Below are 18,327 nucleotides of genomic sequence, written 5' to 3'. Positions count from 1 at the left end.
CTTACTGCTCGACCACACGACCACAAATAGAGAGTAAGGTGCTATCTACTTTTACCTCTGCCTTCCTTTGGGGTTCCACTGGACTCTGTGCACACAATGCCTCACTTTGGTTGTAAATACAGAGCCAGCTTCCTACACTGCACATTTCCTTTTTTTCTAAATCTGTGTATAAAGCAATACATTTAATAATAATCATCTTAAAAGGCTTAATCATTGCTTTTATATACTTTAATAGGACACAATGGGAACCAATTTAGGGACAGATCACCAAATCCCACCGTTATTTTATCAGTGCAAAAATACAACTCTAGCAACACCAGTTTTCTAGAAAAAATGTTTTAATTTAACAATCTGTTGCTATTATTTCCGTCACACAGACATAGCTTGGGGAAGACAATTAGAAATCATCGGTCTTTTGGAGGATTCGTGTTAATGCGCCTTCGTCGATACCTAGAAAAAAAAAATATATATTAATTAAAACCATTTCACCACCCCATGTACAAGAAACTCACCCCAATGACCCCAGTCTTCTTTGGCGTACTGCCCCCTTCCTCTAGAGAAATGGAGTTTGCAGCATTCTCTATGCATAAAAACAATGGAAATTCTAACAGAAGGCTTCTCCCCGACAGGAACAAAGACTTACTGGCAGCTGCACACTAAGTAGGTCAACGAGTCAGGCATAACTGTTGATCTAAATAAACCCAAATAAAGAATTTGACGGGTATGGGTCAGACAAACAATTAGATAATATATGCAAGGCACGTTTACGCACAATCTCTTCCTTCTTTCAGTTGCACGTTGTCAAAAACAGGAAGGATGGGGAGGTCAGCAGACATTCTGTCTTGCAAGCAGCAGAGGCATTTTCCTCCCAAAATCGTATCACTCATCTCCTTGATCTAAAAACAAGTAGCTTAATCTCCTAAAAGGAGTTGGTATAACTGCTTATGGGGCAGAAAGGGGTTATCCAGAAGAAAGCAGACCGACATTGCACCTGTACTGTATATACTAAATATTCTCATACCACTACTATCAGGAAATGGCACTACTATGCTGTTCTTCGGACACAATTATCTGAATTGGCTAGGAGTGGCAGAAAAAACATTGTTTTATTCAGTGACATAGGATTTCTCAAGGACATACCCGGCACATGATGACTATGTCCGTTTCTTTATCCGGAACTAGAGAAATAATGGCAATATGATCTGTATCATTTTATTTTAAAAAAATGCAATATTAATACTCTCTGTGCCACGTCACTGTTACACCAAAAGCAAACAATCAAACACGTGGTGATGGACATTACATATTTCTATGCCTCATTGTCTGATATTTCTATTATGCCTATCTTGCTTCGCTTTGTATACCGATGCTCATGTGCTTAATAAAACAAATTTGAAATTAAAAAATGCAATTTTCCTTTGAGGCACGAAAATCTTTGCTTTAATACTATCGCATGGACTGAGCATAGAATGTAATGCTCATGACATAGGTTAATGTGTGCCGGTCATTGCTGATGGCACCACAAGCACTTATTTGAGCCCAAAGTGACTTTTCGTGTATTCACCAACACTAATTTTAATGGGACTGATAGGCATCCTCCCAATGGTGAAGCTGCGGAGTGAGTGGGGTGGGGGCAGTCACTGTGAGAACTGATTTTACTGAGAAAGCTTTAAAAACTCGTGTAACAAAGCTGCACAGTTTTATCCAGACAATTGCATTCAGTGGAACTGTTGTGCAGATCAGGTGGAAGGGCATATTTTTAGGTCGAGCCAGGCAGCAGCACGCATATGCTGCTCGCTCTGTGAGGCATGCTGTATTAGGTATGCACAAGCAGGCCCACCCACTCTCCACCCATATTTCTGGCTTCTGATTCGTAAATAGGCTCATTAGTTATGTTATGTTATTTGTACTCATAAAGCGCACTGCTACCCTAAGGTGTCCTAGCACTGAGTACTGATGACCTGGGAAGCATTAAGCTGTTGAGAGAAAAAACAAGTTTTCAAACCCTTGCGAAAAGAAATAAGATCTGAAGCGTTTCTTAGTTGGAACGGGAGTTCATTCCATGCCTTAGAGGCACAGTGAAAAAAAGCTTCTGCCTCCCCAATTGGTTTTCTTAAACATGGATGTTTGAACTAGTTTAGAACCAGAAGAACGCGGGGTTCTGCTTGGACGTACCATGTAAGTCTGTGCTTAAGAAACTCCGGGCCAATCCCATTCACCGCTTTAAATACCACACAGAGGGCCTTGAACCGTGATCTGAGTGGTACTGGGAGCCAATGTAATTTCCTCAGCTCTCCTCTAACTGAGGCAAACCTAGCAGTTTCCGACAGCAATCTTGCTGCCGCATTCTGGACCAGTTGCAACTTGTACATGTGTTGTTTATGTACATTAAGATAGAGACTGTTGCAATAGTCCAGGCGGGACAAAATCAGGGCCGTAACGACAGTCCTTAGGTTGCTGGCTGAGAGGAAGAACTTTATTTTTTTAATTATTCTGAGGACCATGAAACAGGGGGAAGTCACCTGATTCACTTGGTCCTCCATGGTGAGTTTGTTATCAACCATGACTCCCAGATTCTTGGCTTTCCTAGAGGGTATTGGGCAGGATCCGAGATCTTCCGGCCACCAGTCTGGTGTCCAGACCAGGGGATTATTGCCACATTTTAACACCTCCGTTTTAGCTGAATTGAGCTTTAAACAATTTGATGAGATCCAGGTAGAAATGGAGCTCATACGGTTCTGAAACCTATCCCCCGTTTCCCTTTCCGCTCCCTCCGTCAGCACAATCTGTGTGTCATCAGCGTAGGAGGTGAGCTGGAACACAAACGACCGGATGATATTGGCCAGGGGGGCCACATAGATATCAAAAAGCGTGGGGCTCAGCAACGAGCCCTGTGGCACCCCACAGGGAAGCGAGAAGGGGTCAGAGGCGTTCCCATCTAGGTCTACAGTTTGGGACCTATCAGCCAAAAAGGAGTGAAGCAATGTCCATGCTAAACTCTTCATTCCAATTTACGAGAGCCGGTTCAGCAGGACCTTATGATGGACTGTATCAAAGGCCGCGGATGGGACCAGGAGGATTAAGATGGCATTTCCTCCCCTATCTACGGCCTCTATGATTTCCTCCGTTGATTTTATTAAAGCTAGCTCTGTACTGTGAAAGGCTCTAAACCCAAACTGCGAAGGGTCCAAGGAGTTATTAGCCAAGATGAAATTGTTAAGTTGGCTATTCATTTCTTTCTCCAGAAGTTTAGCTGGTAATGGGAGTCTGGAAATCGGACGATAATTATTCGGGTCCTTAGGGTCCAAGGATTGCTTCTTCAATAAAGGCAGCACGGAGGCCTTTTTCCAATCTCTAGGAAAGATTCCAATCCGTAAAACTGCGTTAAGTAGAGGGGTCAGTACTTTTCCAATAATTTCCGGGATTTGCTTAATGATTCCCGCAGGACATGGATCACTGGGAGCACCAGATTTTATGGTGTGCAACAGTTTGATCAAATCAACATTCTTAATGGGGTAAAATGATCCAATGAACCTTCGGTAGTGATTAGGCCTCCTGAAGCCATTGGATTTGAATCAATTTGTTTACCATTGATCTGACCCACCAGTGAAGTAAAGATAGTTTCAATTTTAGTTTTGAAAAAATCTGCCATTTTATTACAGAATTCTACATCACCCTGTTTTTTAGGGGTAGTGGGTTTGGCTAATTTGCAAATCGTTTTAAACAGTTCTTTAGAATTTGATTCCGCCATGGTTATTTGTAAGGAGAAGTATTCCTTTTTAGCTACAAAGAGAGCTAGCTTGTAGTTGGAAATACAAGTTTTATACTTTTCCTTCTTACCATCGGTGTAAGATTTCCGCCAATCCCTCTCTGCATATTTACAGACCAAATTCTTGGCACTGAGCTCATCCGAATACCAGGGAACAGTGGGCAAGGCCCGTTTGGGAACCCATTTTTTGACAGGAACTAGCTGGTCACAAGAATTCGTGAGCCAATTGTTATAAGTGGATGTAGCTTCACCCACATCTGACGGAAACTGGACCGTAGAATTCACCAGGACGTTTTCCAGTTTTTCCACATCCAGATTACCCCAAGACCTAATGCCTATCTCTTGATTCTGTTTCTGGCCTAAGGGTTGTATGGCAAACATTTAAGTTCAAACTTGATCGCATAGTGATCAGACCAAGGGATTGGAAGAACCATAATCTCTGTTAAATCTTTGTTGTTTGTATATATACCATCTAGGGTATGGCCCTTTTCATGTGTCGGCACCTTCACCAATTGTTCCAGGCCACCAGTACCCAAGATTTGGTTCAGCCTGGATGTCTCAGCATCTTTGGAATTTTCGAGATAGAAATTGAAATCCCCCATCACTGAGAAGGATTCCAAACACAGTCCCTCCTCCAACATCGAATCCAGGGACTCCAGAAAACCACCTTTGGAGCCCGGGGGCCTTTATATCAGCATCCCTTTAAACGGTCTACGGGCATCAGAGTAGATATCAAAAGCTAGGGCCTCGCAGGCCAAATTGGTTGCTGGTACAAATTTGGAGGAGAGTGATTTGTGATAGATAATAGCAAGACCACCCCCCTTCTTGTTGGACCGATCCAAGGTGTTGCAAGGAAAACCCACCGGCGTAGGTTTCACCAGATCAGGGCCAGAGCTACAGTCGGTCCAAGTTTCAGTAATAAAAGCCAATTTGATTTCATGCTCCCCCAGTAAAAGCGCACATTCCACGCTGTGCTTCACAAGGGATCTAGCATTGAACATGATACGTTTCAATGTACCCCTGTTCCTATGTGTCACTAATTTTAAACTTTCCTGGGTGGTCTTATACTTGTTAATAGACCCGTTAAGGATAGTGGGGAGAGGTATCTGACAGCAAATGCATTGGGAGCTTATAGTATTGTTCATATCATTGTCTAGGGCCAACCTAGGACATTGCTGATTCCTAACTGCGGGATTAAGGTTAAGTAAATCCTTACTTGAGTAAAATATACCATCTGCATTACAACATCCAGGGGCCCGGGCCCTGCGCCCGGCCAGAGCGCGGACGGGCGCAAACGGGCTTGCCTTTGGCGCGCATCTGCTGCGCGCATGCCACATCATGCTTGCTAAATAGTGTGCCTTGTCAGGCCACCAGATCGCTAACCGGTGCTCCCAGACCTGGAAGTGAGTTTCTCTGTCTGGGCCGGAACCGGGTCTCGAGCAGTGCGCGAGTTAAAAACACAAGCCACCCCAAAGCATTCAAATTCCCCTTAAAATACAAAGCAGCCTCAAGGATTTAAAATGTAGTCATCTCTCCTGGGGAGCGTTGAACACAGCTTCGCCCAGGGAGCCCAGCATGGCACGAACGAGCATCCGTGCTAAATAGTGTGCCTTGTCAGGCCACTAGACAGCTAACCGGTGCTCCCAGACCCGGAAGTGAGTTTCTCTATCCGGGCCAGAACCGGGTCTCAAGCAGTGCGCGAGTTAAAAACACAAGCCCCCCCCCAAAGCATTCAAATTCCCCTTAAAATACAAAGCAGCCTCAAGGATTTAAAACGTAGTTATCTCTCCTGGCGAGCGTTGAACACAGCTTCGCCCAGGGAGACCTGCTTTGGTACTGCCTAGTCTGCATTTGTTACCGCCCATAACGAATGGACCTTACTTGGCTTGTTACACAGTCTGCTTTATTTAGTGGGTGAGCACGATTTTGTTTATGGACACTGATGGGGACAATGGCGGCTGCTTTTTTTTGTATTTGCATTTGCATGCTGAGCGAGTCTCCTGCTTCAGGGACACCCCACTCTGTTTATTATTATTTTAAATTTAATACTGAGCGCTGTGCCTGCTGTAGGGACAACCCTTTCCTCATTTTTTTTTTTTTTTACTTTAGTAATGAGTGCAGCATCAGCTTCATGGACGCCGCACACTGCAATACCTATAGATTGAATAATTGGTATTGTAAATGACAATGCCTTTTATTTTGTTTATAAAAGGCATTGCCATTTACAATGCCAATAGCTCAAACTAGCAATTGTAAGACCTATTGCATTGTAAATGCTTGTTTGTGAAGTCTTCATATCTAATGAAATGGGGAGGCTGACTAGCGACATTCAACTAGCCCTCGGATGCCTACCTCTCAAATCAAAATCTTGCGCTGCTGATGTCAAACTCATTTGACACAATTCTTTCCTAACTGGCCACAAGTTGTGTCAGAGTTAAAGCTTTTCAATCCACACCCCAAAAAATAAGATCTGGAAGATGTAATATGGCAACCCCACATTTCATAGCTAGGACACTTGTATGCTGATGGGTCTACTTTGGTGGGGGGGCTAGGATATTAGGACTCAGAGAATGGTACACACAGGCAAGCACAGGCCTCACCAGACCTATGTTCTCTAAGACATCCTACATAAAAGACCTATCTTTAAGGGGACCGTTGGGAAGAAGCTGGAAGTGGACGTGAGCGAGAAGGGAGACAAACACATTTCTCAGGTGTGGAATGTTGAGAATAGTGTGATACAGACAAGAATATAGCAAAACCGCTTCAGATGAGACAACACTCTTTCCAGAGACACTTACCATAGTCGCTGCAGAGAGGTGACAATGACTCAGTGACACAAGCTCACAACCTGCCTAGCAAGACACAGGCAGCACACAGTTGCTGAGAGGATCTGGCTGGAGATTCTCCTGACGCCACGATGCGAGGTCCGGGTCATAACTTAAGGACAGTATTGACAGTGTAGTGGTTTGCACAAGGCACGGAGAAATCGTAGGGGGCCGGCTGTATCCTGGGAGCATTGAAGATTAGGAAAACACCTTAGAGTAGATGGTTTAACGCTATGGTCATGTATTTTGTGGTATCTCATGCCATCTCCTTCCTTGGGCACCAACAAAATGGGTACTATTTTCAATAAACAAATAAATTTAAAAAAAACACCACACAAAGTGGGGATAAGGACAGTTGTCTGCAATCAATCCCTGAACCCAGATTCCCATTAAAAAAAGTCTTAGAAACCCAAAAATCAAGGTTTGATTATGCCTCCTATTGTTTTTTCCAGAGTGAAGAAAACCATATAAGATGTTCACAGAGTGTTGGAGGACAGTCCAAGGAAGTACCCAGGACTAAGAATTCCACCCTATTGTTTATGTGAAAGAAACTGAGCGCTGGTTAAGAGAAATTTCCCTACACTTGTGCTGAAGCAGAACAAATCAAGACCTTACTATTAGTAACATCTGGCATCCTGGAATTTCTTTCTCACTATTGAAGACTATGCTGATGGGGGGGCGTGGCTAACCAGCCAAGGTGGCAGTCGCACCTTAGCAAAGCTGCAAGCGACTGGCATTATTATTTGACATAGATCCTGTACCTAGATCATCCACAGCACCAAAGCGTAATCCTGCACTCCCTACAAGCTGCTACATTACTCTGTGGAGCCTGGGGTTGTCGAGGTATCACAGTGGCAGCTGCAGTAGCCCATGTCTGCGTGGAAACAGGGCGCCAAGAATCGTGGCCATGGCACCGCTTGTCGGTGCAGGGCCCGAGGAGAAACTTGCCCGTGCTGCTCCCAGCCACGATCTTGGAGCTGGATGCGCTGCTGCTGGGGCGCTAGCTGAGAATAGAGAGGACCCCCCCTCCCCGACTGCCATGACCTGGGGGCACCACTGGCACACCTGGCGAGATCATTGGCGAGACCCAACCCGGCAGGATGAAGCTGGCGGTGGGGGACCCGGAGCGCCGTACCCCACTGGGTATCTGAGAGAGAGCTGAGAGAACCCTGCTAGGGAACCACAGGTGGCCGTGTTGGGCCTAGGCTTACACACGTGGGTGAGGGCTGCCATGCTGTAAAGAGCCTGACGCCTTGTGCGGATCTGGGGGCCTTGATTGCAGACTGTTGATTAACCCAGTGTTCAGCTGAGGAGTGCCTGCACTGCCGAGGCTTTGCCTGCGCTTCCCCGGAGACAGCCACAGTCAGAGGCCCGTAGGTCACGTCTGGCCTAGGTCTGGCTGCGGGAGGGGAGGCGGACCTGGTGGACTACACCGACACAGCAGGTTTTCCCTAGTTGGACCCCGTTAAACATGCCTGGGCCGGAGGATAACAGTTGGCCTACCCGGTTACCCGGAGGGGTGCAGAAACATGCAGGCGATCTGTCGCTGGGACCCCTGAATCACCTGGGACCACTCAAGACCCATCCGGGTCGGAAAAAAACATACTTGGGGGTCCAGTTCTTTGGCACAATACAGCTTATATTCATATGGCTGAAGTACACTACTGCGCTGACATTTTGGGGGTGAACAGACATTGAGGTGCGGGGTGTAGAAAAAAAGAGACCTATTGCTGGTGGGCCCATGCTGCTCCCTTCATAGGACTTTGAGCCGAATGCCTGGGGGGAGGGCGGGCCTGGCTGTGTGGTGTGCCTGGTCTTTTATCAAAAGCCTTGTTGGCCTATCACTAATCAAATCAGCTGATTGCAGAATTGATTGAAACACTTAGTGGCTGACCTAGGCCTACCACTTGGGTCCTCAATACTCCCCCCTCCCCCCACCGGCGAAAAGAGTGTTAACCCAGACCCATAACACACTAGACCCCAACCGCCATGGGCAGCTTGCAATTGGGAGTGCCGCTGGCGCAGTCATGCATGGCCCCCACCCTGGAGCACTGACTCTAAGAACAGGCGACAGATTGGGTAACTAATTCGGACAGGTCTCTTGGGGCTAAGCTTGACATGGTCCTACAAGCAGTGGAGAAAATTGGTGCCACACACCCACATCACTCGAGCAGAGAATAGACAAAGTAACTGCAGACTTCACATTGTGCGCATGCTGACCACTGCAAATTAGAAGAAAAAGTGAAAACGATGGAGCACTCACTCACTGACACCCAACCTACAATCCGCTAGACCACAACTCTAGTTCAGACCATAATGGACCGTGTTCAGTTATGGAGAGGAGGGCTGCAGACGCCAAAGGCCGGTCTTGCAGAAATAATATCCGTTTAGCGGGTCTCCAAGAGGGTGTAGAGGGTCAAGATATTGTAGGATATACAAAGGGCTGGTTCCATGCGATGTTGCTAAACACTGCGTTCTCACCCTTCTTTACCATTTTCACCTACTGAACTATAAAGACTGAATCCATCCTCCGTGAGGCACGCAGATTCTTTGGTCACGCTTATTCATGATTACACAAAAACAGTGCTGAAGCAGCTCAGCTCATTCCAAGCAAGCAAAAGCCACCTTAGAGATCACAATGTCCACTATGTCTTGCTCTTCCCTGCTCGTCTCCACACAGTGGTCAATGGCAAAGCACACTTCTTCGACACCCCGGAGGAGGCGCGGGACTGGATGGATGTCACTGGACTTGCAGACTCACGCCGTAAGCCCCTCGGGGTAGACAAAACGGGAGATGCTGCAGGGCATCGTGGAAGGTTCACCCGCCCTCCGTGGATACATGCAGTGCCGAACCTGGAGCAAGTGATACTGGAGCGACAGCAAGCTATGCAAATGGCCTCCACGATGCGGGACTATGACCTGGCCCCGGACCCAGGTGTTACCTCCACGCAATCTCTCAGTGATGATGGTTTCCTTAACACATGGCGGTCTGGTGCGGATACCCAGACTCGAATGAACATTACACTGCAAACGGCAGACAACATTATATGAGTGAAGCAAGAGAGGTGATCCAGCGGCGCCGCGGTGGTGACTCACACCTACATCATAATTAAGATCTCTCGCAGTGATAAACAAAATGCTTTACCTCAATGTAGCAGCTGGAAGCCTGCGCAAGAGCACACTAACATTAAGCCACAGCACTGGCAAGACACAAGTTCAAAATTAGTTATCGTAATTTAACAGTCGCCAGCCTATATTTGGGCACACGTACACCACACACACACACGGGGCCCTGCATAGTTGGCCCTCGAGACTCTGCGCATCCTTTCACCAGCTCATAAGGCCGGTGGTTGCCACAGGCAGTTCGAAAGTTTGGGCGGATACCGGTCATACTTCTGCTCTAGAATTGTTGCGTATGTTCAAGTTTTGTCTCCTTCACAGGGTCTTATTGGTTGTGCCAGTACACCTCACTCTCCAGTCCATACCCACCAGACACCCCGCTGCCTGTTAAGGGCGACTTCTGCTTCCAGGACACCTCCGTGCACTAACCACTACCACGCCTCACTCATGATGCACACTAACACTACATTATCATGTGGAATGTGAGGGGCATGCACATACCCTCACGCCGATACATGGTGTACTCTTACCTTACCTTAAAAACAAATCTACTCACATAGCTTTGCTGCAGGACACACACTTGAAGATAGCCAAATCACACAGACTTAGGCGCCGTTGGAGGGGACAAGTCTTCGTCACAGATTACTCCTCATACGTGCGAGGTGTTTTGATATGGGTAAGACCAGGGCCCACCCCCTCCTTCGTAGCTGATGATGTGATGAGACACAGCGGGAAGTTACCTCCTGATTCGGGGTAGACTTAATGGTCACCAGATACTGCTGGGGTCGATATATGCCCCCAACACAGATCAGGCAACATATGTTATGTTATGTTACTTTATTTCTAAAGCGCGCAGCTGCCCCAGCAAAGGGGCGTCCCGGCGCTACCAGAAATAAATAGCACATAGCCCAGAAAAGTTGTCACAGAGGAAAAACTGAGCCCATAAATTATACTGAAGAGAAAAGGAAGGTTTTGATGGCTTTTCGAAAAGCAAACAGGATATCCATACCACGGATATGAACCGGCAGAGAGTTCCATAGCTTAGCGGCCAGATAACGAAACGAGCGCCCTCCTGCCCGGCAGAGTTTGTACCGCGGGGCCATCACCATGTGTTGTCCCAGCGAGCGCAGCTGTCGGCGGGGAGCATACGGGATCAAAAGATCGCCCAAAAGCGCCGGGCTGCCAGATTTTAGAATCTTAAAAGATAGACACAGGACTTTAAATATCCACACACATGAATGGGCATGGGCATGTCTAAGTCTGTACTGACGCAAGGTTTGTAAATCAAATATAAACAATAAACACAGATTTAAACACAAAAATTAAAGGGTATGCTGAAAGGATGAACCTCACAGACGTTTTAAGGCATAGGCAAAATGGCAAATCGTGCAAGGCCCTCAACTTCCAAGAGTTCTGGATAGTCACAAGTCTTGCAAAACTGTGTATAGAAAAACGAAGGGCCTGATGGACAAAACACTGGCCACAAATACTGGTCACAAATTTCGAACCGACCCAAGCACTAATAGGTTAGCATTTAAAGTCAGTTCCAATCCAATATACCTCATGAATAATAATGATGTTGTTTTCAAATTGCCTGCTGGGGTAAGCAGACCACCATATCTGTGATCACATTTATATAGAGTAAACATTTCATTTGACTGCATCCCATGTTCCTTAAAGGACACAGGGCAATGTTAAACAAGCATTTGCAATGCAATAGGTCTCGCATTAGGAAAGTTTGAGCTATTGGTATTGTAAATGACTATTGTTTTATTTATGTGTTGGTTTTGAAAATAGCGAAATGAATAGCTTTTTCATTTACAATGCCAATAGTTTTAACTTTTGCAAATGTGACACCTATAGCATTTGTAATGCAATATGTGTTGTATTTAAGCGATAGAGGCCTGAGTCATCCAGGCCTTTTCTGAGCCCAGATTTTCAGAAGCAAAATCAAATATGAATTATATTTTCTTAGAAAAAAAGTCTTGTTAGTTTGCTTGTCGAAGACGGCTCTTCTCTGTTACTAAGGAAACACTTCTTATTATGCATTTGACTTTCCCATGCTTCAAGTGGGGGTGCCAATGTTGAAACTGAAAGTTGATCCAGGTGGCACTGCATTTGGACTAAATTATTAGACATATTTTCCTTGTTAGTAACAGGATTCGCACTCCAGCCTTGCGGTCTGAAACAGTTTTGTTTTTATTGTTATTAAATGAGACAACATAAACGTGCTTGTCCCCTGGGTCCTTGTTAATAATCCCAAAGTTAGCTGGTGTGATCACTGGTGCCGCTGTGGCTGGGCAGGTAGCAGCCACTGTCTTTTTTGTCCCACTTCGGTGTCACTCATAGACGTTGAAATGTCACTTCCTAATTACACTGCAATTATGAAAGTGTCACACACAGCAATCTGAAATATTGGCAGCTATGAAGGAGTTATTGCTGGCAGGGTAGTACTGACATTACGGGGTCACAAACAATGCAGACAATATGTGCTGAGGGGCAATTCTACTTCGGAGGATCAGTGAGCATTGCTCTGCGGGTTATCCTGCCGCATATTTCCTCTTGATTCCATGAGGTGCCGAACGTTGTGCCTGTGCGCACGGGTGCATTAGGGGTGGGTGCATGGGAGTGGGGGGGGTCAGGGCAAGTGCGCTGTGCGGGGACGCGTGCAGCCAGGGTTCGAGGGATGCAAAAAATCAATTTCTGGGTTCAAGGAGGTGCTGAAAGTTCTGCTTGAGTGGAAGGGGGGAGGCAGATGGGGAACACGGGAGGAGCAGGGCACGTGCAGCCAGGATGGGAGCGGGATGAAGAAATATCCATTTCTGGGTTCAAGGGAATGCTGAAAATTGTGCTGGGTGCAGGGGGCGGAGGTGAATGCACGGGGAGGGCAGGGTACAGGCGCTGTACTGGGACGCGTGCAGCCAGTATTCGAGGCGGGAAGAAGAAAGATCCATTTCTGGGCTCAAAGAGGTGCTGAAAGTTGTACCGGAGTGCACGGGGCGGCGGTGGGTGCACGGGGAGGCAGGGTACAGGCGCTGCACGGGGACGCGTGCAGCCAGGATTGGAGGGATGCATAAAGATCCATTTCTGGGCTAAATGAGGTGCTGAAAGTTGTGCCTGAGTGCACGGGGCGAGGTGGGGTGCACGGGGCGAAGGTGGGGTGCACGGGGCGAAGGTGGGATGCACGGGGCGGAGGTAAGTGCACGGTGGAGGTGGGGTGCACGGGGAGGGCTGGGTACAGGCGGCAGGCGCTGCACGGGGACGCGTGCAGCCAGGATTGGAGGGATGCATAAAGATCCATTTCTGGGTTCAAGGAGGTGCTGAAAGTTGTGCCTGCACTCCCTGGGCACGTGTGCACGTGGAGGGCGGGGACCCGTGCCCCCAGGACTCGAGGGATGCCCGGAGCACTCGGCCCGAGCCGGGGAGGGTGCCCGAGCCCCGGGGGGCACAGCGCCTCACCTGTCTGCCGATGCAGCGCCTCGTCGCCTCGCTGGATCCGCCGCTGGCGCTGCCGTCTCGGCTCCAGCCTGTCCACTGCCATTGCCATGGTTACCACATTTCCCGGTAAAGCTGTGACTCACGGGGACCACTCCGCCGAGCGAGCCGTACCCCCCTCCTCTCGGCTGACGGCTCCCAACCGCATCCTGACCCCTAGAGAACATTACAAGCGAGCGAATCGCAAAAGTTACGATACAAGCACTGGTGAGCGCCACACACAGGGCTGGGCTCGGGGTGATGGGCTGTCTTAGGAAGGTGTGTTAGCAGTCTCAGCAGAGAGGCCAGTACTGTATTGGTCTAGGTGATATCTAACACCAAAAAAATAAAAAAGATCAGCCTCGGCCGGTGCGGTCGGGTCCGGTCCCGGGTTACCGTGTCCCCCAACAGCAATAACAAAAACGGAAGTCAGGCACTTTTGCCTGAGACGGGGGCGGGGCCTGCAATCCAGCAGGAAGTCCCGCCCGCCGCCACAGCCGCCGCCGAGGAAGAAGTGGAGCGATGAGACACTGAACACGCCGAAAGAGCCCGGTAAGTGGTGGGGATGGGGGTCACGCGCGTGTGTATGTGTCTGGAGTGCGTGTGTGTGACTGTGGGGGAGGGGGGTGTGTGTGTGAGCGAGTGTCTGCCGTGTGCCTGCGTGTAAATGCGCTCGCCTGTGTGTGCGCATGCAGAGGGGTGGGGGGTGGGGGCTGCCTATATGTGAAGCGCTCTGATACCTGATTCGGTTCGGGGCTGGGAAATAAAAAAAAAAAAAAAAAAAAAAATGCTGTTACTCTGCGCATGCGCGGGTGAGACGCGCGCTCCCGCGGTGAAATCCGCGAAGGAAACGCTCGTGTCAGATTGGTGTCCACTCTCCCAATAACGGGCAACATTAGGTCTGAAGCAGACTCTCTCAATGCTCACGCATTGAGAGTACGTCTGCTCGACCTAAAAACGAAGAAAAGTAATTTACAAAAATATATTTTGATAGCTGGAGGTGATCCCCAAGATTCACAAAGGGAAATGGATCCAAATGGATCCAATTGGCACAAAACTGGAGTAAGTAAATTTACAATGTTTTCAGGATACAGCTCCTAAATAATTGTTATTTGTAACAGACTCCTAAAACACACGTCTTCCAACATGGAAACCAGTTTTAGAACTCTGTAATAACTGACCCCTACAATAAGGTTTGTAAATATTTGAAAAAGATTCCAGTCGAAAACAGTACAAATCACGGTTTGCAACCGTTAAAATGTTTTGCATACCTGGTCCCACATTCTTTTTGTTTAACAGTGTGCATGGCTGACGTAACCTCTTCTCTCCATTTACCTCAATTCTGCATCATTCTCAGCCTTCGCTTTACCTCACCACTCACTCCATTACCTCTTTCTACCACACCTCTGAACTAATGACCACTGCTGGAGAAGCTAGAAATCTGAGAAGTAAAGGCTCACTGCCACTTAAAGTTCCTAAATTCAACTCTGCCTCCATGAGCAAACAATCATTCTCAATCTGCCTGGAGCTCATCACCAGCATACTTCACGACATTAAAACCACTTGCCTCATTCATGAAACAATTTAATGCACATCTACATAAACACTTACTGTATGAAGGTAACTCCATTATGTAGAATACATGATGAACACACACTCTTATGCTAAACCACAGGTGATTAAATATATTATTCTCTGTAAGGAAATACCTCTTTTTGTATGGTCACCCCCAAGGTTTTGGACTGATGCTACTGGTTTTTCGCTTGAGAGTGACTGTGGCCTGCTAACCAGAGCTCAGTGCCAGTGCCCTGACCGTACATTTGTTATGATTGGTTGGCTCATACCCAATTGCCATACGGTAACCTACTTGTAAGTCCCTAGTATATGGTACCCAGGGCCCGAATGTTAGCATGTTACCCCAGGAGCTGAAGCACCGGTTGGGCCACCCTAGGAGTGACAAAGGTAAAACATGACTTCCACTGCAGACTGGAAGGGCAATTTTATACTGCTACCTCAACGTATTCATTTAAAGTAATGACAAAACCCATTCCTCCCTTTTTAATATATTCAAGTCACTCCTAAGGTAGGTCTAACAAGCCCTAATGCAGGGTGCTGTATATTAGAAAGTGGAACATGTACTTTTACATGTTTTAACAGCAAAAACTCAAAACTGTCTTTTAGACCTCTTGTATATACTTTAGTATATACTTATATGTGTATGTACTTTGTGGGTTCTGGATATCATCCCTAGGACTTGTCTACTTCCGCTTAGGGACTTTTTTTCTGTTAAACTGCCTCTATTTAACTGTCTTGATAACAAACAACCAGTAGAGGTCAGTAAAGTACCAGAATTATTTTCTGCTTTTTCAACTGCCTCTATTTAACTGTCTTGATAGGAAACGACCAGTAGAGGCCAGTAAAATACCAGAATTGCTTTCTGCCGAGGGACATTCTTTTTTTAATTTTTCTGGCAACTGCCTTTATTTAGCTTTCTAGATAGAAAACGACCAGCAGAGGTCAGTAAAATACCAGAATCACTTTAGCATTCTCTAGATTCCGGTCGATAGAAATTGTCTTCCACGCCCATCCGTAGACAATGAAAAAAATTAAATTTGGCTACTCATTGGTCCACAAAGGGGGTGAGCTGATACTCGTCACAGGGTCGACATCCCTCAAAGAACTCTTGTTGCTGACAGAAGTCCAGCCACCAATGGAGTACCAGTCGCTCAGTATCACAGTCATAGGCCAATCCTTCCTGGGTCGTTAACTCGTCCAATGGAGATAGATCCCAGCTGCAATCCAACAGCACCCCGAGTTCAGTGAACTTAGGTGCAACTTTGTGCGTTGGGTTCTGGTCCCTAGTGCTGCACGGAGGTGGGTGGTGACAGGTCGAAGACTGTGCTATTAACTTGCCCCAGCAGGCTTCTTCAGCTGATGTGTCCCAGTGCTGCGAACAGGAGGGCACTCAACTCACCCTTGGAGTCACTTGGCTTAGGCTGGTTTCTGGAGACAGCTTCACCTTGAGCAGAATTTCCAGCAGGCACAGTCCTTCTCCTTTGCTAGCCACCAGGTGTTATCCATGACAGTGCAGCTCCTCTTTACTGGGTCCACGTACAGCAGGGCAGTCCTTCCTTGGTCCCTTTCCAGTCCAGTTGAGATCAGAATCGGAGGTCCCATGGGTGCCCTACTTATGCTCAGAAAATGCTCTCTGGGCAGGATGCAGTAGGGAGCCAATGGGCAACCAGGTGCCCCCCCCCCCCCGATAACCACTTCCTGCAAAGTGTGGCATCTAGGCATTCCAGGACTTACCATTCTACCGCTTCCAATATTGAAGGACCCCTCTCTCAGTGTGTGGAGCTGGGCACCCCAACCTACAGGTGTGGATACCAAGGATGCCCCTGAAAAGCCAGTTTGACTTCTGGCTTCCCTTCTTCCGTGTCCATAGTGCTGGCCTGTCTACCTAAACAATAGAGCAGCCCCTCTCCCAAGTGTTCCCCACCAACGATGACTTTGTCTTTTAAGCTCACCTTTTGGGTGAATACCCGTGTAGCTGCCTGCCTTGGAAGGCAACACCTCCTACAGTGGCAGGTCTCTATTGTTATCTTTCCTGGGAATCATTAGCATATCTCTCTTAGGAGGGCAGAACGCTGTATGCTGGACAGATCCAGAGTACAACAGTAAACTAGCACTGGAAACCGCGGGCAACTAAAGTGGCAAATTCTAAAGTTGCACTTTGCCCGCCAGTGCCATTACATTTGATTTAAGCATTGAATCAGATTTAATGCACTGATTCTTCGGATACCTTACAGTATAAACTTTAGTAGTCCCATTCAGAAGTTAGCAGAACTGAGGTGCCAGCCTGTAACTCTGTACTTGCCAATGGGGCTACTAGCCTTTCCACAGTAAAATAACAATTTAGGGGTTTTACTGCTAGAACACGTAAAAGTATGTTTCACTGGTTAACATACAATACTCTGCCTTAGGGCTCGTTAGGCCTACTTTAGGGCGGACTTAAATTAAAAGGGGGTGGCGGGGGGGGGGGGGCTTTGCCATTACCTTAAATGGCAAAGCGGAGTTGAAACTTTAATACTGCCCTTCCAGTCTGCAGTGGCAGACTGGGAGCCATGTTTTACCCTGTCCCACTCAAGTGCTGCAGTCCTGGTGGGACACTCTAACGTACAGGCCCTGGGTAACACTGGTACCATATACTAGGGACTTACAAGTAAGTCAGGCTATGCCAACTAGGGGCAAGCCAATAATTAAATAAGCACCATTTTAAGGGTCAGAGAACATGCAAGGAGTCCTGTTTAGCAGGGCTCAGGGCATTTCAGAGCCATTACACCAGTACCTAGTAGTTAAGGGGGCAGAAAGTTGGGGTTAACCTGCAAAAAGCCTGTTCCCTTACAATAATCATGGTGAAAGGAGTTCTTAATAATTTAAATTATTGTTTCTACTATCCTTCGTCTAGGTTTTTCCTCCGTTTATGTTCAGGTGCTCTGTTAGGGACTTTGGGCTAGATGTCAAACATTTTTGTGTTCACAAATAACCCGATTCACAGATGCCGCAATGATTATATGCAATAGGAAAAAGACAGAATTACATTGTGAGACCTTTTCTTTGGGAAGGAGGCAAAAGATAGTTGCCTGGCACCATCTGTGGCAGAAACCATTGTTTACATGTGCCATTTAAGAACTTAAGACCATTTCATTTAATTTTGAGGAGTTATTCATTTTAGAAAACTGTCTCTCCAAAGCTGGCAATAGCAAGTAGTCATGGCTTCCTCCAGGGGATGGTAAAGGTACTGGAACTCAAATACAATATGTCACATTAATCATACCCAGTAGCCACTGTATCCTGCAAGCCTAGTTATGTCTGTAATAGGGTCTGATTTAGAGAAAGTGGTTGTGTAAAACACCAAACAATTCACTCTCAAACTCTCACAATGTCCATAAAACATCTTCCGATATCTGCGTGTGTGTGTGTAAAGTGTTCTGTAAAGTGATAAAGGAAAGTAGGCCACCTTGCAAGAGCAAAGCGCTGCAAGGACGAGGGAAGGGGGCTAGTTTTAGATAGGCAAGGCGGGCAAACACAGTATGATTTGAGCGTCTTCCCAAAACAAATTATCCCAAACCTTTGGAA

General features: G+C 47.0%; 1 protein-coding gene across 1 annotated transcript in view; it reads right to left on the bottom strand.

The window, feature by feature from the left end:
- Positions 1-210: 210 nt before the first annotated feature.
- The window catches only part of MRPL42 (mitochondrial ribosomal protein L42), a 199,543-nt gene continuing 181,426 nt past the window's right edge, over positions 211-18,327 (bottom strand). The window contains exon 6 of the mRNA XM_078655671.1: positions 211-450. Coding sequence (XP_078511797.1) covers positions 405-450 — 46 coding nt within the window. The 3' untranslated portion in view covers positions 211-404. The remainder of the gene's footprint in view (positions 451-18,327) is intronic.

Source organism: Lissotriton helveticus, chromosome 1_1, assembly GCF_964261635.1.
Source record: "Lissotriton helveticus chromosome 1_1, aLisHel1.1, whole genome shotgun sequence".
Taxonomy (NCBI): Eukaryota; Metazoa; Chordata; class Amphibia; order Caudata; family Salamandridae; genus Lissotriton; species Lissotriton helveticus.
Note: the sequence above shows the minus strand (reverse complement) of the source record. Positions and strands in the feature narration are given on the sequence as shown.